This window comes from Dryobates pubescens, chromosome 1, assembly GCF_014839835.1.
Source record: "Dryobates pubescens isolate bDryPub1 chromosome 1, bDryPub1.pri, whole genome shotgun sequence".
Classification (NCBI taxonomy): Eukaryota; Metazoa; Chordata; class Aves; order Piciformes; family Picidae; genus Dryobates; species Dryobates pubescens.
The window spans coordinates 62,104,288-62,128,123 of NC_071612.1; the positions used below are offsets into that span (position 1 = coordinate 62,104,288).

Genomic DNA, 23,836 nt, shown 5'->3' on the forward strand with positions numbered 1-23,836 from the left:
TGAGGAAGACCTTTAAGATGAAGTACAACCATTAAAGGTCATTCCAACCATTAAAGAAGGTCATGCACCTGACCATCTTCACTTACCCTGTAATAAATCCTTAACCATCCACACTTCTCTTTAGTTGTGGCATGGAAGTGCAGCCCGGAACACCAGAGTGCCAAATTTGTCTCCCTTGGAGCTGTGTTTCGATGCCCCCAGACCCTCACACTCCAAACTCTGGAAATCCTCTTTGACTCCTTTGTACTGTATAGGGAAGGCCTCCATTAAATAATGTCCACATTTGTCCAGTGATCCTGTCATGCTGACCTGCCAAAGGTGTTCTCTTCTTAGAGGGGTGAGGGAAGCTGGAGGTGAGAATTAGCTGGACAGGGAGAGGTTTGTGCTTTCTGTGGTAGGTAGAAGATCCACTGCGCATCAAAAACCTAAACTTGTTGAAATCTCCTTAAAGGGTAAGAGGCAGAAGCCATTCCTATCACTGACCACCCAGAGCTGATCATGGAGCACGTGAAGCCTTAGGTGGGCTCTGTGTTTTCTCAAGCTGCTCCACATCACTGGTGCGCTCCCAGGAGCCGTAACTGGGAGCCTGTCTGTACTGACTGCTTTGGTGGCATTCTCAGAGAAGAACTGAGTGTGCTGACAAGTGAGGCAAATGTTGCATTTCAAAGATAAGCACTTGGAGACTCCTAACTTGGAAGCGAACTGGAGTTCAAAATGTAGGCAATAAAATGAGAGCTGGCACTGTCTGAAAGGTAATTTGTGTGCAAATGTGCAGAGAGGATGTTGGTGGGGGGAGAGGAGCTGAAGAAAGATACTGAGGCTTGCTTAAAAAGGGTATGGCTGGTGTCCAGGGAACTTAGAAATCGTAGGAAGCAACCTGGAGGTGTCTCAGCAGGCTCTTTGGGGTGTCTGTGGAAATAGGGTGTTTAAAGGATGCAGACTGACACCACCTGCTAGAGGACAAGCAGGCAGGAAGGGAGGCTTGAGGAGTGCAAGCGGAAACAGCGCTCAGGTGTCCCAGTGGGTGGTCCCAGTGCAAGGAGGTAATGGGGTTTGAAGGAAAGGAGTTTGAAAAAGAGGCACTCAGCGCTATCTGGGATAAAATAATCCTTACATGGCATCTTGATCTGTTATAATTAGCTACTACATCTTTAGGACTCTCCAAGTTATCTTCCCAAGGCTTCAGTTCTGTGTTAGTGCCAATTTTATTGCTCGTACCTGTCAGTGATATGCCTGAGGTTGTGTTCTGTTAACTCAGGACTGATGATGGCATCTTTGGGCTCTCAGTCTCAGGCTTTCTCTGACCTTGAAGACCATGAGCCCTGAGCATGCCATGCTGGTTCGCATCAGGTCACAGGTGAAACAAAAGCCTTACTGCTGAACGGTTCAAAGTGATGCCCACATGCTCCTCAGCTCCATAGCATCACAGATGCCCAGGAGCCAAACATTCTCCTTTCCAGGTGACCACCAGCACATTTCTGTAAGTTTCATCTTGATACAGACCTGTAATAGTAATACATAGCAAGGTTGTTTGGATCAGCTTGGTGATGTAGCCATTCCTCAGGGATCCATTTGTCAGATCATCCTTTTCCTCTGCATCTTGAGTCTTCTGCCTTGACTGTTGGCTACTGGACACAGATAGACCAGGCCAATAGAAAGAAGCCCCAGAACTGTGAGTGGTTAAGAAGCTGTAGAAAGGTGGCTGAGAGCCTTGGGCAAAGTCCTACCGCACTAGGAATTTGCTTGCTGTGGCTGTTCCCATAGGAAATGCCAGATTGCTGCAATGCCCTGCAGCAGGCTGGGTTGCTCTCCTTTCTTCGTCTCTGTGTCACCCTCTGTTTTCTAAATGTTTAATTACAGATGGATTGTGTTTTGTGGCTTCACAGCTTTTCTCATCTGCTTTTTGTCAAAGGTAAGCAGATGCACTGCCTGTTGCTCTGTCAAGTCCCTTGTACAGCAGCTGCCAAGGAGCTCAGAGACATAAACGTCAGCATATGGAGGAGAGAGGATGGGAAGCCAGTTTCTGTGGCTGAGATGATCTTGTTTTGAAATACATCCAGCTGGATCCCAGGTGTTTTGGTGTTGGCCCCTCTGCTCCATCCCCAGAAGCTGCTGCCTGCTGGAGTTCAGGAGCAGCTGGCTGTGTGTGGGTTAGAGGGACCTTTGGTATTTGACCCTGCCTGCCTGCTTTATCCAGCCTCGTGCTCTCCCCTGCCAGCTTCTCTCCAGCCGCTCTACAGGGCTGAGAACGTGCCAGTGAAACAGGCTGCGGTTATGTCATTTACGCCGTGTCGTGGTTGGGGTTGGTACATTTGCATTTATAATCCATAGTGAAACAGGAGGAAATGCTGCAAGCAGTCTGACTGGGGCTTACACTTGGGTAACCCGACTTGTGTTGCGCCATCCAGTGCATTTGGAGGCCAGGCCTGGAAGGATACCCTGTGGATGGTGAGAGCTTGCTGTTCCAGGGGTGCTGCTGGGGCCCTGGGCTCCCTCTGCATTCCCAAGGCAGCAAACATTAGTGATTAACCAGTTTAAATCATTTTTAAATGATGGATGCATAACAGTTTTTGAGTGACCAACCTAATTATAGTAAATCTGCATAAGAGGGACGAATTAACATCACGTAAAGGAGGTCAGTTCTGATGTGAGTACTTTGCTGTGCTGCCTGTAAGCATTCTTCTGTCATAATCTTTATTTGCAATATTTTTATCTCTTTGCAAATGATATTTTCAGCAAGGAGGATATCAGAACCTTTTGGTTCATGACTTGGATGTTTTCCATTTAATCAAACTCTGAACAATACAAGGAAATAATTAGCTGAAGTGGTGTTTGGGTTTGTGCATGAGCCAGTTGAGGGAGGAGAGCAGAATACGGTTCGCTTGTGGTGCAGGCACCTCCTGCGCTCCTTTGGTCGCTGCCCTGGAGTTGCATCCAAGGAGAAAACTTTGGCTTATTAATCCTTGTGGATTTTGGACTCCAGAGCCTTGGTTCTGACCCAAAGTGACCTGCACCACTCCAGGTGTGTCACATGTAGGGCTGAGACTGACAATTGCTGTTCCACTGAGTCAGGTACCCCGTAGCCTTTCGTGTGACAAGAGCTGGAGCACACTTTCTCCACAGCCATCCTCAGTAGGGCTGGTTGCTACAGCCATGTCACTGTGCAGTGTGGCAGCCCCCGTGGCAGCTGCCGAAGTGTGACCCATGGGGTGGAATACTTGGAGAGCTGTCAGCTCATTGTAAGAGGCTCTGAAGTGAGATTTTGCTGAAGGTTTTAATGTTTGGCCAAACTCAGTTAAAGTGGAAGCCTGGTTTGACGTGAGGGAGTGTGCTGTGCTCTGAAAGCTCTCCACATTTCAGATTTTCTAGGTCATTCGTGGATGCTCTAATTTTTTTTCCGTCAGAGAAACAGCGAAAACTTTTGACACTGATGATTTGTATTCTTCTGTCAGCTCACTCTTGGAGAGCACAGAGATACTTGTTTGGCAAGTTCTGCCCCTCCTCAGCCCCCAGCCATCATCATTAGGAGGCTGTCAACAAGCATCAAGAATACTGGCATGCCAACTGGAAATGCTAATTGGCAGCTAAGCAGCCGAGGTGGGGAACTGGTGCTGTGCCTGGCCTGCACCAGGCTGTCTCCTGGCCCCCATCAGTCGCTGCGCCACTTCCCTGGGAAGCGTGATCAGAGCAATCCCTGCCCGTGTCCCTGCACAGTTTCTCCTGCCCCTGGGAGTTAGCTGGCTCCTCTTGGGGCAGGTAGGCTCTTTCCTGGCTAAAGTGGTATGAATACGAAGAGGTTAAGCTAGAGATGCGTTCAAACCAAGCTCACGAGCGAGCACTCCGTGTGCTAGGAGTGTGGTCTGGGTTTTGTTGTACTCTTAGGCTTACCTTCACCATTTAGATCTTATTGATACTCTTTTAATGCTTCTGATTTCACTGCCTTGGGGGGACAAAGAGCTTGGAAACTGCTCTAGCAAAACTGGAGGGTTTCTGCCAAAGCCTTGTGTCCAGCTGACATGCAATCTCCAAAGTGTTTATGAAATTCACTTGTGGATAATCATGGGTAAAAGATTTCCCCTTTTTCTTTCCCTCTCTTGAAGCAACCTGTTCTTGTGGGGTCTATCCCTGCTCAGTGAGGGGCTCTAAGACATTGCTGCTTTCAGACAGGCTGTATGGTTTCATGGCATCACTCTCCAGCACCACTTCACAATGGGATTACTCTGTTGATCTGAGCCTGCTGACAGTGATATTTACATCCTAGCCCACTGGCTCTTGTTCCACATGATGCAGAATTTTAGTGGCTTTGGCTGAAATGGCTTGTACTGAATTGTGTCACTTAGACTGGAATCCAGCATTGCATCTCCAACACACCTCAAAGCAAATAAAACATCTCTGACTGTGTTTGAAAGATACTGAACAGCAGCATAAATCATTGCTCCCAGCAGCAAAGTCCTGCTGCTCTGTTTGGATGAATTTAGCAGTTCAGAAAGAACAGCAGAATCTGCTTGTGCCTGTGGAAATCTGGGCATTTCCATGGCTCAGAGCTGAGTGTTCTAGTACTGCAGAGCTCTGATGCCTTTTAAACCCTTCACTGGTGAGTCAACTGTGTGTTTACTGCTAGTTTTGAGGGGGAGGTTCCTGATGGGGTGGACCAGAGAGACATTTCTGTAGGATACTTATTTAGAAAGAGAAGGCCAAGATGTTCAGAAGGACAGGATGTTGAAATCCACAAGGAGAATCAACAGGCATAGTGCAGGTGAGTCAGTGAGAAGAGGTCCAGGATGAAATGCCTGAATATGGAAGAGGTTCTCACAGTTTGGGAAGCAGGCAGTACACGTGGCATACCTTGAGCTTAGCTTTTTTATTTGCCCTAGCACTGTTCCCTGCAGTTCTCAGAAAATCTTTGTGATTTCACAAAGATCTGCTCAACTGAAAGTGATGAACTGAAAACTAGAGTGCTATCTGAAACACTTTGCAGAGAAAGGGGAGAAGATCTATATGAAAAAGAATAAGCAATGACAGGGTCTCGGGGAAATAAAGGTTCTGAAAATATTTGTTATGGAAACTAGTCACAAAATGAGGGAATGAGGAATTTAAAGTCACTGGATCCTGACAATATGTGTCCTAAATGAAGGACTCATTTTGGAGTGTTAAATGATAATTGCAACCTTGGAAATTACTTTATCAAGAAGAAATCAGTAAGAGAGAGCTTGTGGAAAAAGTGAGCAGGCAATCAGCAGGGTGTTAAGGAAATTAGGGAGTAATTATGCAAGTGACACTTTTTGCAGCCTCCAAGAACTGAATTTGCAGTAGAGACCAGCACCACATGCACTTAGAAAGCATTTTCCATAAAACCCAAAAAAAGGGTCTCTGGCAAGTTTTATCCTCAGTGGCTGGTAGAAGGATGGAGCTGTGTGATGGGTTGGCCTGCCAGAGGAAGTGTCCTCAAGTCTAGATGTCCTTGTCTCCCAAGCTCACAGGCAGGGCTGCCGCTGCCTGCTGAGTTGCTGCTGCTCCTGAGGACTTTCCTGGGCTCACGGAGTGGCCGCAGCTCTGCTCGTGAGGATGTGCACCCTGCCTTCTCTCCCTGCCTGGGCTCAGGGCGTCCTGGGGCAGAGGCAGGTGATTCTAGCCTGCTTTCCTGGCACTGCCTGTCTCCAGAGTGTGTGATGTGACACAGTGGGTGCCCTGCCTGGAAGAGGAAGCCTTCATCTCAAAGGGACCAACAGTCCCAGTGGGACAGCCTGGATTTCTACGTTTCTGTCTTTCTCACTTGTGTTTCCTCAAGTGCTTTAAGGAGGGTGCAAACTTCCTCCTAGGCATGTAAAACAGGCTGGGCAGCACTTGGGTTGTGAATAGACCCCAAGGCAATTGCTCCTGTCTGAAGTTACAGCACTGTGCTCTGGGTGTCTGTGCCAGCCCTCAGCAAGGGTTCAGCTCTTGGTGAGGCAAAGACAAATCCATGCTGGAGAGCAGTGCTTGAATGGCTGGACAGCAGAAAGTGTTCAATGCATACAGCCTTGGTAGGAAAGGGTGGCTGTGGTCTATAAAAGGCAGGCTGTGGAAAGGGAAGGTGGTGGAACCCAACCTTAAAGGGCAATGTCTCCAAATTTCTCTGTTGCACTTTTTGTAGGGGTCAAAGGATTGTTGTAGTGCTGCTGAGTGATTCCCTCCCATGAACTTTTCTCTCCTACTTTACGTATTCTCTAGCATCTCCCTTATGCTCTGCACAGCAGTTTATACATGGGTACATCATGACCTCTGACTCTGGGAACTTGATTTCCCATGTTCATGGCTTGCTCTGGGGAATCTTCTGTGACTAGCCTACTGGGTCAGAGCACCTGGGAAACTTCTGACTCACCAGGGGTCCCCAAAATAGCTCAGGGCCATTGACAGCTCCCTGATATCTCTTTGTACCATCCAGTAACGGACCAGAAGAGCAGCTGCTCTCCTGGGGCTTGGGAGACCTGGGTCTGAGTCTCTTTAACTGTCACTGAGTGTCTTATTGTGGTGTTGGGAAAAGCAGACTGTGTGGTCTGCCAGTGCTTGCAGTGACAGGAGATGTCTGATAGCTTGGCCTGCATTCTGCATGCCCAGGCAGGTTGTGTTGTCTGTGGCAGATGAGAGCCATCAGGAGTCCTGGCTGCTCACTGCTTTTAAGGGCTGCTCCAGGCAGGAGCTGGGGGACTTGTACCTATGAGCTCATTTCACCCTTAAACCATCAGTATTTCAGGAAAGCTTGTGGATTTGTTGGGCTCCTGACTTCTCTCCAAAGTATCACACGTGGAACTAAAGGCAGAGTGCCTTTGTAGGCAGTGGAGCTCCTCTGCTGCTGCCACACAGGTGCTTGAGGCCATCCCCACGAAGGACTGGCTGCAGAGCAGTAGCTGCTGGCTGCTGAGGCGCTGGCCTTGCCATGTGCTGGCACACTTCTCCGAAGGAAAGCCAGGGTTTCATGAGTGACATGAAGATTCTCTCACCTTGGTGGCATTTTACCTTGTATTCCTCTTCAAGTAGCTGCCTTGAGGCCAGCCTGGTGGTGGCTGGTGTGGAGGAAGCTGTCCAGCTGCCCCTTTCCAGCATGTGGACAGAAGCAGAGTGAAGCACATTCCCTCCCATGCTTTGGGTACTCTGTCTCTGCTCTTCCTGGGAGGTGGCAAAGCCCAGTTCCTCTGGAGCTAACGCAGCTTTGTAGCCTCGGGCTAGAGCAGGACACAGGCAGTTTCCCTTCTGCTGCCATGGCAAAGCTCCAGCTAACTGAGGCAGGAGACTTTCTCCCCCTTTCACCCTGTTTCACTTGCGAAACCTTTAGGAACCAGAGGCTTAAGCCCTTCCTTGCCTCAGCACTCTGCGTGTGCTGGGCACGCTCGTCACTTCCCCCCTTGTCTCAACAGGGAACTCTTACCATCGGTGGCAAAGAAGTGACCCTTGAGTACACTCCGTGCCCGGAGTTCTGGCGCTGCAAACGCGTAAGTATGCGAGCAGAGAGCTGTGTTGTGCTTCCCCTGCTGGCTCTCCTGGCACTGGCACCAGAGAGGAGCCTTAGATATTTGCTCAGTGGCTGATGATATTGTCCTGTCCTGAAGCTCTTGCCTCTTCTGAGGTTCTGTGCTTATCCCTGCCTCGTTTTTGGTGGCACCCCTGAGTGCTCTGGTACGGGTAGCCAGCGGTTTGTGCACAGAGCAGGTTCATCCCTGTGCAGCAGCTCCCTTTTAACATATGGGGGAAATAGTCTATGGGTCCTTTCTCCTTACAAACCAAAATCAGACAGCAGTTCTGACAACTGGCTGTCATTGTGAAACTGCAAGTGTCTTCACTGCCCAGAACTGTCACCAGCCTAACACTGCACACCACCCCTCTGTCCCATGCAGGAACCTGAGTGCAGTAAGTGCAGAAGGGAAGGGAGCATGTGAACAAGTCCAAGTGCAGGCAGCAGTTAATGCAGACTGCAGCTGGCCCATTTCTGGAGAGACACACTTGCCCAAGGGTCAGTTTTGATCCCATGCCCTTCCTGTGTCTGCCACAGACACTTGTGGCTGGGGAGGAATGCTGGGGCAAAGGGCTGCTCCCTGCCTCTCCACTGTCTGTACACCAAGGCATCAGTGCTGGTCAGACTCCTACCTTGACCACTGGATCACACTGGACAACAAAGACCTCCATCCAGGCTAACTGGATGTTGCTTGGCACCTCATCTGTGCTCGCAGTGCTCCAGGGACAAGTAGAAACAGCACCTTCAGGTAGGGGTTTCACAGCAGCCCTCAGTGCAACAAGAAGTAGCTGGAGTGTATGTCCCTACTCTTGCTGTGCACAAGCATGGCCTGAAAGAGTATCCTTATGCCCCAGAGTATTTGCAGGGCTTCAGTTAGAGGGAAAACCAGTGGTATGAAAGAGAAGCAATTTACAAAGAGTTTGAAGAGGAGGTTAGAAATGCTGTGTTTGGGGAGAGCTGTGAGGATGGGGCACTTGGCTCTTCCCACAGTGGCTCTGGGCAGGATAACCATCTGAGCCTCTACTTCTCTACCTCTTGATTAGCAGACACCTCTTCATTGACTCTTCCTGTGCAGAAAATGGCATCAGTATCTGCAGTTTAGCTTGGATGAGTACTTTGTCACTGCTCTAGGAGGGAGCTGAGATTAGGGGATAGAGAGATACCTTTGGATCCTTTGAAACAACAGGGTGGCTAGCAGTGTGATGTCTGGCATGGGGCCTTTAGGGACTAGTTGAGCACCTCTAGGGTTCCCAAGGCAATCCCAGTTTCAAGTCATGCCAGCATTTCCCTTCCATTCCAGTCAAGGCTCCTGCTGCCATTACCCATCCTGCCTCAAGCTCTCACTGTAACTTTCCCATGGCTGTTACTTTCTGAAAGCACTGCAGAGTCTGGCCTTCTGGAGTAGGTTGTATCCAGTGCCTCCAAAACATGACTTCCTCATGCTGTCCACCTTCCATTGCAGTGTAAGGTGTGTACTGTGGGCTACAGATCTTCCTGCTCCTATTGCAAGCTCCCAAGAGATGGTGAGTATATGGGGTCCCCTCTGCTTGGGTGGCTAAGTTTCATCTGCCCTGACAAGTAAGTTTCTCTTCTGGCTTCCTCTTGGTGGACTAGCTGAGCACTGTGTAGGAGGATTATTAGTTTTGCTTCATTCAGACCCTTTTCCTGTCTACACTAAAGACACTACTTATGGCTGTGTGGCCACCAGGTTCTCTCTTCTTGTGAGGCTTAGCATAGAGTTGTCTTACTGCACAAAGCCTTTCCTTCCTATTGCTCTGGCATTGTCCTGCACTCACAGAGTGGCAGGTTGTGTGTCCTCCAGGACTGAGCTAGTCCTGCTGTGACCATAGGTCAGGTGGCTTCCCCTCCACCCATTTTCCTAGGGAGATGCAGCTGTATGTTTTTAGTGTTATTCTTTTGAGGCTGTCAGAGACAAATCCAGAATTTGAATTGCTGAGCTCACTTTGCACAGAAAGGAGTTCTATTCCTCCAGGAGCTTCTCCTCACCCCACCAGCACCTCTGCTTCTTGGGGTGGGAGAGCACAAGAGCAAAAATGCTCCCTTGAGGGGCTGTGTTCTGTGGGACGAGCAGGTGTGCCAGGCACCGAGTGAGCTTTGACTCTGTGTCTTTGAGCAGACATCTAATGATTTACATTTCTTACCTTCATACCCCAGGCAGAAGGGCAGTAAAATCACTGCTGATGCAGAGCCCTGTAGTTACTGAAGCACCATCCCCATGGTTGTGCTTTCCTTGCATTGTGGCCCTTCCATCAGTGTTCTGAAGGCAATATTCTCATAGCTGGCCCAGCACAGCTGTGAGCTGTCATAAAACAGCTGAGGAGCAAATTAAGCAGAGCCTGTGAGATGCTGTGAAGACAGACTGTGGTGCATGCTTCTCACTGACCTGCTTCTGTTGATTGTGAAAACATACCTAATGAGGTAACCTCTTTATGACTGGCCTTTAATTGCTGGGTGAAACAGAGCAGCTCTAGGCATACACAGTGGTTACTGCAGCTTTGCATGAGTTCTTGTGTGCTTTGTGACTGATGGACTTGAAATGGACTTTAATACACCTCTCTTACAGGGAACAGAGCTGGCCCAGAGTCCAGAGGTGGTTCTGAGGGCGAGGACGTGTCAGCTGAGCAAGAATTCAGTAAGACAACTGCACCATCTGTGGGGTTGTGTGATTTGCATGGGCAGCTGTCACAGCTGCATGTGCAGGCCGGTTTCATGTGCAGCTTTTACATGAGGTTCTGCTCGTGAAGTGTAGCCAAAGCTCTGCAGGCTGCAGACAAATTAGTACAGAACTGTCCAACATGAGCTGTGCTGGGAGCCAAGGGAGTCAGTGTGCAGCTTTCCCAAGGTTTACATGCAAAATGGTTGTGTCTTCTGCCACACTGCCCAAACAGAACAAGTGCAGGGAGGTGCACTGGGGGACGTGGAAGAGGGAAGCTTCCCTGTGCCAAAGCCTGCATTCTCATTTCTTTCTCTTTGTGGGAAGAGGCTTTAGTAGCAGGTACAGGGCTGGCAGTGTTTGACTTTGCAGCCCTACAGCTTTGGCTTCTCTTTCCAACAGCTTTAGAAGCTTAGGTAGGGATCTCTTTTGAAGTGAAGCTAGATGCCTCAGAGGCTTTCAAGCACAGGGACTTGATAGGATTTATCTTGCATAGGTAGGCTGGGGGCAGGATGTTTCCACTATCTGCCTCATCTGTGGTAAGTAGGTGCCTGATAAAATCAGTGACTGTATTATGATGCCTCTTGTCTCTGACAGAGGTCAGGTACAGGAGCCCAGTATGACACAAGGCGGTGGAAGGATGAGCAGCCTCTATTTTGTCCTTTACACAACATGTGTCTTCAGAGAGTTAAGACACAGGATATGAGAGTTAGGACGCAGGGTTAACCTTTTATAAGCTTCCTGCAGTGGCCAGGAAACAGGAGAAGAAATATACATGTTGAAGCACTGTGTGTGGAACCAGTCTGTTTCTCCTCTCTTAATAGCAGATACAAAGCTTGAAAAACCTGAACAAGAGTTGTCAGGACAACCAGGATCTCCAAAGCAGCCTCTCCAGCCCTCGGTTCCTGCCCCACAGCAGGAGTGTCAGCCTCAGGAAGAAGAGCCAAGGAAGAGAGATGAAGGGAGAGAGCGGCGTCCCTCGCAGGAGAAGAGAAGGGACATGGGAAGAGACATGGACCAGCACCAGGAGCTGCCTTCTCAGAGAGAAGCAGAGGAAGCCACACCACAGGATGGTGGTGGAAGCAGGAGTGAGTGACACAGGGCCCAGTATTTAATTCCTCTTGCTTGCGTTCCGTGAGGTCCTCTGCAGAAAGGGCAGCGTTTGACTGAAACTTTGGGAGGCTGTTTATACATTGTGCAGCTCCTGGCATCAGGATCACGGAGGTTCAGCTCCAAAGGTGCTGCGGAATGGCCTTTAGGAAGATGAATGCAGGGCAAACTGGCTTCAGGGTGACGTAGTTAATTTGGCAGAGCAGCGAAAGTGTCTTTGGCCGGAAGTTGTCCTGGCCTGAGGTCCTCTGAGGAGGAGTCTGCTTTCTGCTCTCTTTCTGGGGAGGAAAGTTTAGCAATTGGAGGGGGTTCTCCTGCACAGCAGAGAGAAAAAGCCCGATGGCTTCCAGCCTCAACACGTTGGCTTAAGTGGGTTTGCTTTCACCTCCTCTGTCACAATAAACTTAGATCTGAATGACCTTATTTTTTTTTTCTCCCCCCACTACTCTCTCTTTCCTGGCCTCCTCCCTCCTTGTGCTCCCAGCCATTATGCTGAAGCGCATCACTCGATTCACCCCCCCAGAAGTGATCGTGGGGCTGCTGGCCCCCTACGTGCGGCTCTCCACCTCCAGCGTGCGCATCATGAAGAACAAGGCTGGCCGGATGGGGCAGACCTATGGCTTCATTGAACTGGAGTCCCATGCTGTAAGTACTTTCTTGCTTTCTCATGCTCCCCCTGTTGGTGTCTGGAGAAGCAGAGAAACCACAGAAATGTAAGAAATAGCTGTATTTGGGAGGCAGCTGCCCTGGAAGGAGTCTTCTCTCTGGATGGGTACAGGGAGTATCTGCTGCTCTCTGGCTTTAGGAGCCAAAGATCCTCTCTTGTCACAAGCTGTGATGCTGAGTGAGGGTTTTTTCCTCAATGCCTTTCTTTGTTGACCCTCTAAACTTGAACACCTCTTGCACAGATGTTTTGTTTGTAGTGAACTTGAATTCAGTGGTTTCTGTCTGCAGAAGGCAAGAGTCTTAACAGGTAATCCCACACTGGAGGGTTCACATCTTCTGCTTCTGGTGATTCCTAACTCCACAGTTGTGTTCACCTAAACTCTTTGGAGCATGAGCAGCCAATGTGCTGCATTGTCTGGCAGCCCTAGAAAAATACAGTCCCTAGCTGGCTGCTGAAAATGGGTGTAGGGCAAGCAGAGAGCCTAACAATGCATTTACTCGGGTTGTTGCATCCTAAATAGCTTTCAGCAGTATTTAGGCAAGAGTGTTGTGTTTCCTGTCCCTGCTGTGGTCATCGTGGAAGCACAGAGCTTTTCTTTCAGGCAGCCTGGCTTTGGGAAATGGACTTGTTTCTTTTTTAGGGATGTGACATTCTCCTTGCCTTTTACAGGAGGCTCTGAGGTTGCTGAAGATACTGCAGAACCTGGATCCCCCTATCTGCATTGATGGACGTACAGTGGAAGTGAACCTTGCTACGGGGAGGAGAAGGTACAGACAGATGAGGCAGAAGGGCTGTTCTTTGTATGTTGTGCTGCAAGGCTGGAGCTGTGTTGTCACACCTTAAGGTCTGCTTAAAGATTGGCACATGACTTAGCAAAGATATTCCTACAACCTAATGTCTTTGAGAGGTGAAGGCATCAGAGCTAGAAGAAGCTTCAGTGATTGAGCAGTATGGGATAAATCAATATGTTGCATGGCCTCTTCTTGTTGTCCAATCATCAGATCCCATTGTGAGGGAATTAATGGGTTCAGCTTCCTAAAATGCAGTTGGAGAGGTTCATCTCTGTGGACACTGCAGAGAGCATGGTCATAACTCTGGTGGAGAGAGCAATCTGCACAGTCTCTCTGTCTCATGGGATGGATGCAGTCCAGCACACAGCCAGTGGACATGGTCTTCCTGCCTGTACTGGTCCTGCTGATCATTTAGAGCATACTGAGAAGCCAGCCTAACATTAACCTGCAACCTTTATCTCCACAGAAATGACTATGGGGAGCACGGTGACAATTCCTACTATGGCCAGGTAGGTCTGCACAGCTTCCCTGCAGGTCCCCAGAAAGACAGGGAGTGGTGGGGGTTATAGGCCTGACTCTGTTAGGCTTTTTGCCTTTGGGCTGCTGAAAGGTCAGCATGTTTGAAGTCGGGATGGTAGTGCTCAAGTGTGCTCTTCACTGCAGCACAGCCCCTACGCTGTGTTTGTCATGTGCAGAGAAATGCAAGTCAGGGAGCAGATGCTGTTTGAGGGAGTTCTGAGCTGGATTACTCTGTACCACGCTTTTACAGTGACTTAATTGATGACTGATCTCAGTTCCCAGAGTGAATGTCTGTTCTCAAGTGCTTGTTACTAGACTGCAGGGTACTTCCCATCCTGAATGGGCTGGAGGCTTTGCTACAGATTGCCATGAGCACCTCATTTAAAGATTCACGGAAGCTGCATAGGTCTTGTGCCTTGCAACACTGTTGCTGTGTAGATGAAAAGCTACTTGTGCTCTATAGCTGAATGAGCTGGTTTTCCTGAACTTCGGGGCTGTGAGAGGGAAGAAAAGAAATATGATGTTTGTCAAAGAGTCTCTGATCTGTTTGTGTTGTTCACTTACTCCAGGGCAGAAGGGGCATGAGAGACAGGCGGGGCGGCGAATCACAGAGACGCACCAGAGCCCAGTGTAAGTGAAGCTCTGCCTCACTCCTCCCGTGGAGACTTTTCTTCCTTAAAAGGGCACTGACATGTAGAAATCAGCCCAGAAATATTTTTAAAGGCTAAGAGTAGGTTTGTTTGCTACACCCACTTCTGAGTTCCTTTGCCAACTTTGTTTAGTCACATTTTCCTATCTGATGATGTGTTTCTCTCTACTCTTACTGTGCAAAACTACAGGCAGATAAAAGAAAGTTGCTGCTTGCTTTTCCTTGTTGTGTCAAACTGCTGGGATAAAATCAGCCTGGCAGTTACCAGTTGAGATGGAAGAAAATAGACTTTATGCAGCAGAGCCAGCAGCTGGGAGAACACTCCTGATTGTTTTACTGACTTCCATGTAGTATCATTGAGCTCTGGCTAATTGCTTTTTGGAAATGAGCAGCATTCCTCCCATCATAGGCCTACCCCTGAGGCTTTGGCTTTTCCTGTAGAAACAGTTTGCTCCCCTTTCTTGTCAGGAGCTTTCATGTGCCCACGGGTGGAAGGGATGTGGGGAGTGTCATCACTTTAAACTGGAGACTGTTTGAAAGAGTACAGATCTTCCTTGTTCACAGGGGTGGGTGGATGCAGTGCCTGGTACTCATTACTCCATTCTTAGGGAAATTACTGAATTTCATTTCTTTGTGAGGTCAAGTGTTGTGGTCTGGTGATCTCAGCACAGCCCCTGTAAGCTTGTTTTGATGTGGAAGTTTTGGCAGTGTCCTAAACCAGAAGATTGTGAAAACCTGTCTTCCCTTCTTACCCGCTTAAACAAAAGAAGATGTGGGTGAAGTGATGGGAAGATGTTCATAACTTTCTTGCCAGGAGAGAAGTCTTCTTTCCCACTCTTGATCCTTTCACCAGTGTAATATTTGCTCATACTTTTGTCTTTGTAAAAGGCAGCCTCTGTCTTTGGAAGATGATGCTGTTAACTCTTGTCTCTCTGTTCAGCACCATCAGATGTGTCTACATACATTTATGATCCTGAAACTGGGAATTACTACGACCCCATAGCTGGTACATACTATGACCCCAGGACTCAGGTGAGTGCGTGGACAGGAAGCTTTGCACACAGTATGTTCTTACTAACTGCCCTTCTCCAGAGACATTGACAGCTAGATCCTGGAGACAGGCCAGCCTTGAATAGTACAGAGGCAGCTTTGTTTCTCTCACTCAGTCCTCTGACCTGTGTAAAAGGAACACGTGTTCCATTAGTGATTCTGTGTGATTAGCTGTGTGTTGAACCAGTTACTGTAGCTGCCTTTGTCCTCTGAAACTCCTCGTGCCTTGGGAGGGTTTTTGGCCTTCTCTTCATTGGGTAGGCTTACGGGCAGAACTTGCTTGCTAGATTTTGCTGAAGACCTGTGGTGTGCCTGTGTATTAAAAGAGGGACAGGAGAGTGCTGTTTTCACCTGTGGTCTGCTCCCCAGCCAGTAGTAGTCACAAGGATGCCAAAAGAGAGAGGGCCATCAACAGAGGTTCTCTGGGACTGTCATCATGTGTTTGTGATGCTGGAGATGTCTGTGCTGTGGGCAAGCAGGGTAGTGCTCAGATGACCTGACTGTGGTAGACTGTCTTCTGCCCCAGCAAAGTTCTGAAGCTTTTCCTCTCAGTTGTCTGAGGCTCTGCAGTCCCTTCTTACCCTGCTGGTCTCTCCAGCCCAATCAGGACAGTAAGCCCAACAAGAAGACTGCAGGGGTTTGGCTGAGCCTATTCCAAATGCCTCTTGCAGAGAGAAGTCACAATAGACCGAGAGGCCTGCTCCTCACCTCCGGAGAGCAGGAGGCGGCGGCACGGGAGCCAGGAATGGACAAATGAAAGGAAGGAGCCATACAGCCGGGACAACAGGGACAGAAAGGAGAAAGGGAAAAGTACTTCTGCTAAGGTAAGTCCCTCCAGGTGTCAGAATGATCAGAGATCTGAGACCAAAAGGCTGAGGTAAGAGAGCTTAGAGAATAGAGAGTGATTTAGAGAGCGCTCAAAAAAGGAGAGACAGTGAGAGAAAATGAGTAAATACCTGGGGTCAGCAGCAGGCCAGGTTGTTGTCTGGCCAGGTGGGAATTTCCTCAACTTCCCTGAAATTTTTCTCTGGTGACATTAAGTCAAGGCTTTTCATCCCTTCCTTGTGGTAAAGGACTCAGAGACATCCAGGTAACTGAGATGATGCATTTCACTCACAGCTGCTGTAACAGAGCTAACAGAAAAGCAGCAGAGGTGGTCAAATACACAAATCAGATAAAAAAGGAGACTCAAATCTCCCCTGCCTGCAGTTCCTGTCCCCTCCAAACACCATGCACAGGCAGGAGGATGAGGCAGGTGGTGCTGGTGGACTGCAAAGGTGAACTGAGATTGAATGCAGATACACCCTGTACAACTGCTCCCAGAGCCTCAGTCCTGGGGAGGTGCTCTTCAGTGCTGCTCCCAGTGAGCAAATGCAGTCTGCTCAGTGTGGGAAGCTGCTGGTTCAGAGTAGCTGCCCAATGTGCTCTTTGAGCACAGACCAGTGCTGTGATACTTGACTGGGCCTGAGGAATGCCAGGAGAGTGGTAGAATGATTTCATCATGAATACAGAAACTCGGTTCTCCTCCTTGCCCATTGGTCTGGATATGTTCTCTGTGGCACAACCAGTCTTGGGCAGCTGGAACCCGTGGGGTAGAGATGTCCCTGAGGCTGGTACCAAGCCAGCCAAGGAATCTCCTGTTGTATGGAGGATGCCTGCTGTCAAGGGCACTGACCTAGAAGAAACATGATCTTGGCTGACTAGAGGGTGAAAGCATCTCCAGTAGAAATCCTCACATCATTTTTCATGGTTGCCTATTTTCTGTGGATGCTCAGAGCTGGCTTCCTGGCTGCTGTGTGCACTCTGACCCCTGTAGTAATGATGGCCTGATGCTAAATCTTGGGTTTTTCAGAATGAGCCTGGAGAGGAGAGATGCTTTGTAGAAGATGTCTTCAAAAAGCCATTGCCTCCCTCTGTGAAAAAGGACGAGAGTACAGGCCTGGTAAGGTGTTGTGTAGCACTTGTGTTCTGCAGTTAAGTGTGAGTGGCTAATGAACTGCTAGACTGGAGCATGGCCAAGGCTCTGTAAAGCATGTAGGTGTGAAGCTTCACCCCAGCCTAATGCTTGTGCTGTGGAATGCACACAGTAAGCATCACAGGCTCAGCGTATTGCAGTGCTGGGTGACTGCAGCCTCTGGTGTTCTCTGTCCAGTGCAAGGAAGATCCTGAAAACACCACCACACAGGCAAGCAGGACTGTAACTCTTCCTGGAGTGGCAGGTTGCTCTTCTGCCATGCTGGCTAGCTGTGGAGGTGACTTGGCACCTGGTCTTCGTGTCCTTTGTGTGCATGCAGAGGTGTGCAATGTGAGCTGACCCTGTCCCAGCTTCCTCACTGGTCTGAGGCACAGCTGGGGCTGCTGTCAGCACCACAGTCCAGCACAGCGAGAGTGGGGCAGGCTGGGACAGTCTGGTGAATTGCTGCAGCTGTCCCTGAAACCAAGGGCACAGCTCCAGGAGAGCTGTGGATTCCTCAGAGTGGGAATGTCTCCCACCAAAAAGCACCGCCTCACTTGCGCCAGCCGCCTGGTTTCCTTGGAGGCCTGTTTGAATGGCTGCTTAGCTGTTCTGTGCAATGAGTCTATGCTGTGGTGGTCTTTAACACCTCATCTTGACTGTTCCAGAATGAGACTGGAGAAGAGAAGTTCTCTGCAGAAGATGTCTTTAAAAAACCATTACCTCCCTCTGTGAAAAAGGATGAGAGCACAGCCCCGGTGAGTGGCTCCACGGGATTGGAGTTTGCCTTGTTTGAGCCTGGGCACAGGGCTAGAGAGGCTCACTCAAGCCTGCCTGTGACCCTGAGTGACAGAGTTGCCAGCTCCTCATCCCAGAGGAGGGGACACTGGAGGTGGAATGGCAAAGGCAGTTTGTTTTATAACTCTGAGCTTGTTTGTGGGCTTCTTGCCTGGGGAAATTTAACACTGGCATTTAAGCAGGGTCTCCTCACTCCAGCAGTCCTCAGGCAGAAAACTTCCAGCTGCCTCTGGGCTGAGGAGAGCCAAACCTCACTGATCTTCATCCCTAGAGAAAGTGACTGACAGCAACCTCCTGTCAAACATCTGCTGCTTTGGTCAGCTTCTGCTTTGTGTGAGACTAGAAAAGCCTGGCACCAAAGCACAGCCTGTCAAGAGAAGGGCTTCTACCTCATGGTGTTTGAATGCTGGCCATGCAGCTTCCTTCTATTCCCTGCCTGGGATGCTGCTTTCTGGCTTTTGGGCTGGAATGGAGACACAAGTGGTGGGGAGGTTGGTTTGGAAAGCAGATCCCTGCACGGCTACAAATAGTCACTTCTCTGCCTCTTGCCTCAGCCCAAGGTGGTGAACCCTCTGATAGGACTTCTGGGAGAGTATGGAGGAGACAGTGACAATGAGGAGGAGGAGGAAGAGGAAGAGCAGCCACAGGCACAGTGGCTGCCACAACCTCCCCACCCCTCAGCACAGCGCGAGGAGCAGCCGCGGAAGGCCAAGGCCAGTGACGAGAAGCTGACGGACTGGAACAAGCTGGCCTGCCTGCTCTGCAGGAGGCAGTTTCCCAACAAGGAAGTGCTCATCAAGCACCAGCAGCTCTCCAACCTGCACAAGGTGGGGGGAGCTGCTGCATGGGGGGCTGCTGTGTGCCGCAAGCTGCCCTGGGCTCCGCAGCTTTGAAATCTGCAGGGAACGACATGGTGGTTGGGTGGGAAGAGCTGAGTTTGACACAGCAGCAGGCAAGGTTCCCATCAAAGTGGTGTTCAAAGCATTGTGTGAGCTGCTGCTTCCTGCCACAGCAGTGCTGTGTAAAGCCAAGGTGTGACTTTTGAAGCTGTAGCAAGAGAGCTCAGGCTTGGGGAGAGCGTGGTGCTGGCACACTGCAGTGTGATGGCAGTGAGAACTTAGCACATGCCTCCCCATGTTCTGTGCTGCCTTTGAGCTCTTGCTTCCTGGAGGGCCAGACTGCATGCAGGTTGAAACAGGTCTGGTTGCCTTTCCTGTGGGGAGGAAGAGCTCCTGGCCTCTGTGGGGAGTGGGTTGTCTGGGCTGCAAGAGAAGTTGCTACATCTAGTATAGTGGGTGGAAGAGCAAGGTCCTTCACCTGTGCTCCTTACGGGTGGAGCAGATGACCCTGACAGCTTGTATCCTTTGCTGACACTGCCTTCTGTTCTCCTGCTTCCAGCAAAACCTGGAGATACATATGAAGATCAAACGCTCTGAGCAGGAACTGGCCTATTTGGAGAAGAGAGAGCGAGAGGTGGGTCTCCCTCCTCCCAGGAGGGGCTGAGTGGGCTTCAGTTGCCCTACAAACCAGAGCTGCACTCTGGCATCCAGAGTTCCATCTAAAACTGGTGCATTGTATGGGCTGGTGCTGCCTGGCCAGTACTGGGAGAGCTGGAACTCTTGGAACTGTTGTTCCAAAAGTAGTAGAGCTGCTCCTGCTCCTTTCAGCTGAGAGGCTGAAAACACAGTCCTGGGTCAGCCTGACAGATGCCATCTGGCGGAGTAAGTGGGTTGTTCATCCCCGGGACAGGTTTCCAGCCAGCTGAGGGTGAAACAGGACCTGGCTGCAGAGCAGTCTCCTGTGGAATGTTGAATACTTCATATCTCCCACACCTCCTTTGTTCTTTCTGTTATGAAGGGGAGATACAAAGACAAAGGAAATGACCGGAGAGAGAAGTTCCAGCAGATGGATTCCCCAGAGAGGAAGAGGCTCCGATACGACCGCGACTCGGAGAGGTAAAGCTGCTCATGGGTAAATCTCTGAGGCTGGCTGGCACCTGTGCTGCTGGCACACCAAGAGCAGAAGTTGGCCAGTGAGGGAGATCTGGGAGAGTCATAGCCAGCTGGGCTGTGATTCTCGTGGATAGAGTTCTCCAAAGTGGAGTCTGTTGTGCTGCAGAACTTCTCAGGTGGCAGGAGGGGGCCAGGGGGGTGTAGTTCACAAGCAAGGGTTTAGGGTGAAGCAGAGACAAGCTGGAGGGGTAAGATGAGGGGTTTGAGTGTGCCTGGCCAGGCACAGGATGCAGAACATAGCCTGTTCTCATCCACCTCATCCTTGCTGTGCTTGCTGTCCTCCTGTCCTGGCGTCCAGCCACTGACAGAAAGAGCAAAGCTGTGTTTCATCTGTTCCACTGACTCAGAGGAAGGCTGGGAGCTGTCTCCCATCTCGCTCAGAGTAGGTGGAGGAAGCAGGAGTGTGCTGTGTGGAGCTCTCAGAAGGCCTGCCCGCTGTGAGCTCGCATGTTCCAGCAGACTGAGGGCTTGCTAGGCACGTGCTGGAGGCAGTGCTGGAGATGTACCTATTCCCTTCTGGTACAACACCTCAGGAGACCTTTTCTTCATGTCTCGGTTCAAAAATCCACATCTTCTCTTTCCTCTGTTTTCCTGGAGTAGCTGTAGGTAAACTAAAGCACTTTGTGTGCAAACAGAAAGCAGAACTTGCCTGAGGGAAGCTATTTTTGGTTCATGGCCTGGGAGGAACAGTGACCAGGTGGGAGAAACAGTGTCCAAATCAACGTTGCATCATAGAGCTCAGTGACCACAACACTAGAGTAAAGAAAGATCCACCAGGGCAGCAGGGGTTAGACTTCACTTTCTAGCTATTTCTAAAGCTCACATTAAGGAACACAATCATGGAATGCCCCTGGCTGGCTTGTACTGTAAATATTTTGGAGGCTGAGCTCATTTCCTGTGCCTTGTGTGTTTTTCCCTGAGGTGAGACAAGGAGTTACGTGGTCAAAGGTGCTTGTGTCCTGCACACAGAATCCACCATATTGGTTTCCTTGGGTGGTGTGCTTCTTGTAAGTGGCTTGAATATCCCTTGGGAGAGGCTGGAATGTCCATGAAGGTGCTGTTAGCAGAGCTAAAAATCCCTGGCATGTACTCAAAGCATTTCGAGACTGAACAATTGATTCTGCCTCTGTTGCAGTGACTATGACTCGAGGATGGACAGTAACAGCAAAGGGAATCGAGTGTTGCAGTCCCCAGCGTGGAAGAAAGGCTTCAGCCACAACCAACAGGGCACAACATCACCAATGGAGGTGAGCCTTCCCTTCCTCCCAGAGCACATCCCTGTCCTGCAGCTGGGAATGTCTCCCAAGACAGCTGGAGGGAGTTCCCAGCCTGAACAAGAGTCAGGCTGAATTTATATGGATCTGGAGGGATTGAGAATAGAGTACTAGTTGAGCAGGGAGGATGTGAGCATCTGACTAATCTGCCCAAAGCCAGGCTGGGGCATGAGCAGCTACCAGCTCAGTGGTCTTCAGCCACCTGAGCTGGAGGAGAAGGTGAACCTCTGGGGAAGTGTGAGCACAGCCAAAGCCACAGGGCATGTGATGCTGTTTGGCTGCTCTGTGAGGCTCTTGCTGCCATTCTGGACTTGGGAAGGGAATATCAGGGTACGTTGTCTGCTGAGGAGTCCCATCAGCAAAGAGCTTTAAGGCTAGTCAGGGCTGGGAGATCCTGCCTTCTGGAGCAGGCTGCTCTCTCAGCAGTCCTTAGTTTGCTGCAGGTTTATCTGCAGAGCAGCCTGCGGCAGGGTCTGCTGTCCCTTGCCCAGGGACACGTCAGCAGCACCATGCCCCTGTGGCTGCTGTCACTTGTGGCAGGAGGTCTGGCTGAGCTGCCTGGCTGCTGTGGCATTGGTGCTTCAGCAGGGGACAGGCAGCTTGCAGCACTGCTCCCGCTTGCAGTCGAGTGTGTCGTTAAAGGCAAAGAGCTGAGGCTTTGTGACACGCGTTTGCTTCAGCCCACACGCAGGAGGCAAAGGTCCCCCATCAGTGCAGACAGCAGGAACCAGCCCAGCTGTTGCTCAGGCCTCATGGAGACTTTCCTGTGGCCATAAACTGGGCTTTGTCACAGAGCCAGTTCCAGCAATGCTCTCTGGGAGGTCTGACCTCCAACCAGTGCTCACTGGTCCAAGCAGGGGGCTGAGTGCAAAGCACAGCCCTCAGACCATTCCCATGAAGTCCTCCCAAGAGAGCCTGAGAGATGTGTTTTCTTCCCACTCCCAAGCCATGCAGGGCAAAGCCATGTGCCCTCTTCAGCCCCACAGAACTTTGATCTCTTGGCCTAATTGATCACATCACTGATATTCAGAGAAGTTGGACTTAAAAGCAAAGAGAAACTTTCAGCCTTGGGCCTGCTCTCCTGGGCTAACTCTAGGCAGGTATTAATGAATAATTCAGGGGCTGGCTGCAAAAGCCAGTCGTTAAAAACTGGTTGAAATTCAAAGCCAGCTAGAGGAGCCCATGGGAGCTCTATTAGAGCAGAGAACAGCTGAGCTTGTGCAAATGCAGGCTGGCTGCAAACAGCTCCCCGGGAGCCCAGCTCTCTCCCTGCCACTTCCTTTGCTCTGGTTCCATCTTCGCTCACGGGCGGCCGCGGGCACTGCCTGCTTTGGCTGCCCGCTCCTGCCCCTCTGTGTGCTCCTGTTGGTCTCCACAGCCCACCCCTGGGGACTGCTTCTCACCTGGCAATTTGCTGGATGTGTTTTTGTTACTGCAAAGGGCCCCTGGTGTCTCCCAAACAGCTTTTGGAGGAACATGGTGCACTTGCTGTGCTCCTCCTCTCCCAGATCCACACAAGAGCAGTCAGCTGTTTTGAAGCAGCCCAGGGGGAGGCTTTTCTTCCCAGGCAGCTGGGGAAGGGGAGAAGTCACTAACACAAGCTGTGTCTGTTTACAGGCAGACAACAGGAAGAAGGGCCCTGGCCTGGGGGCGCAAGGGAAGCCCCCCAAGAGGCAGTCCAATGAGACCTACCGTGACGCCGTCAGGAGGGTGATGTTTGCCCGCTACAAGGAACTCGAGTGAATGGTGGAGAAAAGCCCAAGCCTGTCTCTCTCCAGCTCCATCTGTTTCTGTCTCTGTGTCCTGTTCTTTTCAGGGGTTGGTTTTTTGGGGTTTTTTTTGAATTGTTACAGGTTTTGCTGCTAGAATTTTTTTAATAAAACTGAAAATTTGTCAGTGCTTGTCTCCTGCCCAAGACGCTGTGGCTTTAAACACGAGTCCCATCGTGTGTCCTCTCTGCTCCTACGGTGTCTGGGAGCTGCAGCCAAGTCAGTGGGGCTGGGACAGGTTTGGTCACCCGGTGGCCCTACCAGCAGTGCCACTGTCCTGACAGCTCAGGAACAGCTGCTTCTGCTGCTGTGTGCTCATGGGTCAGGATGTGAGCTGGGAGCCAAGGGATAAGCCCCCCAAGGCCTGGGAGGAGTTAGAATAGAACAAACCAGGTTGGAAGAGACCTTCAAGACCATCGTGTCCAGCCTATCAGTAGTGCTGTATTGTATAAAACAGCTGTGTCTGCCAGAAACCGGTGCAATGTCAGTAGTCTGTGACAAACCACTGGTGTCCTTGTGGTGCCACTCTCAGCTGGAGAAACAAGGGAAGCATTCCCAGCTATTTAACAGGTGCTAATTCTGACCATGCTGTTTTACAGACAAAGGACTTAATACCAAGGTACTGAGATACCTCATTAGGCGCTTCATACGCAGCAGTAAAATCTTCAGGTATCTGAATTCCCACAAGCAGGTGGACAAGGCCTGATAAGAGGCTTGTGGAAGAGCTGGGAACTTACTACTGGTCTCCTACAAGCAAGGAGACGGATGAAGCATGTTTTCAGAGGAAGCAAGTGTCACTGACTCATGACCATTCCAGCATACCCTCTCGAGCAGTGTGAATGAGACAAAGCTTTGGTCTGTGTCTGTGATCCTTACCTTGCTGTTCTTCAGTAAGATCTGGGAATAGGACATTCAAGTTCTCCATTGTGGTGCCTGTTCAAAAGGAAAGCAAAAGCATACTTGGAAACAGCTCAGTCTGACTTTCTCTGGTTTTCAGGCTTGTGCTTGATTCTGTGCAAACATGGCACTTCGGTTTTGAAATCACTTCTCTGTTGCAATGGGAGTTTCACCTCATGATTC

General features: G+C 50.2%; 1 protein-coding gene across 2 annotated transcripts in view; it reads left to right on the plus strand.

Annotated features, from left to right (window-relative positions):
• Positions 1-22,868, plus strand: part of RBM6 (RNA binding motif protein 6) — a 57,792-nt gene extending 34,924 nt beyond the window's left edge. The window contains exons 6-22 of one of the 2 annotated variants that reach the window (XM_009907642.2): positions 7,395-7,469; positions 8,952-9,012; positions 10,074-10,142; positions 10,988-11,251; positions 11,758-11,918; positions 12,610-12,707; positions 13,198-13,240; positions 13,820-13,880; positions 14,840-14,931; positions 15,621-15,773; positions 16,802-16,891; positions 17,572-17,661; positions 18,256-18,528; positions 19,100-19,174; positions 19,559-19,656; positions 20,849-20,960; positions 22,605-22,868. In XM_009907642.2, coding sequence (XP_009905944.2) covers positions 7,395-7,469; positions 8,952-9,012; positions 10,074-10,142; positions 10,988-11,251; positions 11,758-11,918; positions 12,610-12,707; positions 13,198-13,240; positions 13,820-13,880; positions 14,840-14,931; positions 15,621-15,773; positions 16,802-16,891; positions 17,572-17,661; positions 18,256-18,528; positions 19,100-19,174; positions 19,559-19,656; positions 20,849-20,960; positions 22,605-22,730 — 1,941 coding nt within the window. In that variant the 3' untranslated portion in view covers positions 22,731-22,868. The remainder of the gene's footprint in view (positions 1-7,394; positions 7,470-8,951; positions 9,013-10,073; positions 10,143-10,987; positions 11,252-11,757; positions 11,919-12,609; positions 12,708-13,197; positions 13,241-13,819; positions 13,881-14,839; positions 14,932-15,620; positions 15,774-16,801; positions 16,892-17,571; positions 17,662-18,255; positions 18,529-19,099; positions 19,175-19,558; positions 19,657-20,848; positions 20,961-22,604) is intronic. The other variant, XM_054166963.1, reaches the window with a different exon arrangement.
• Positions 22,869-23,836: the final 968 nt, after the last annotated feature.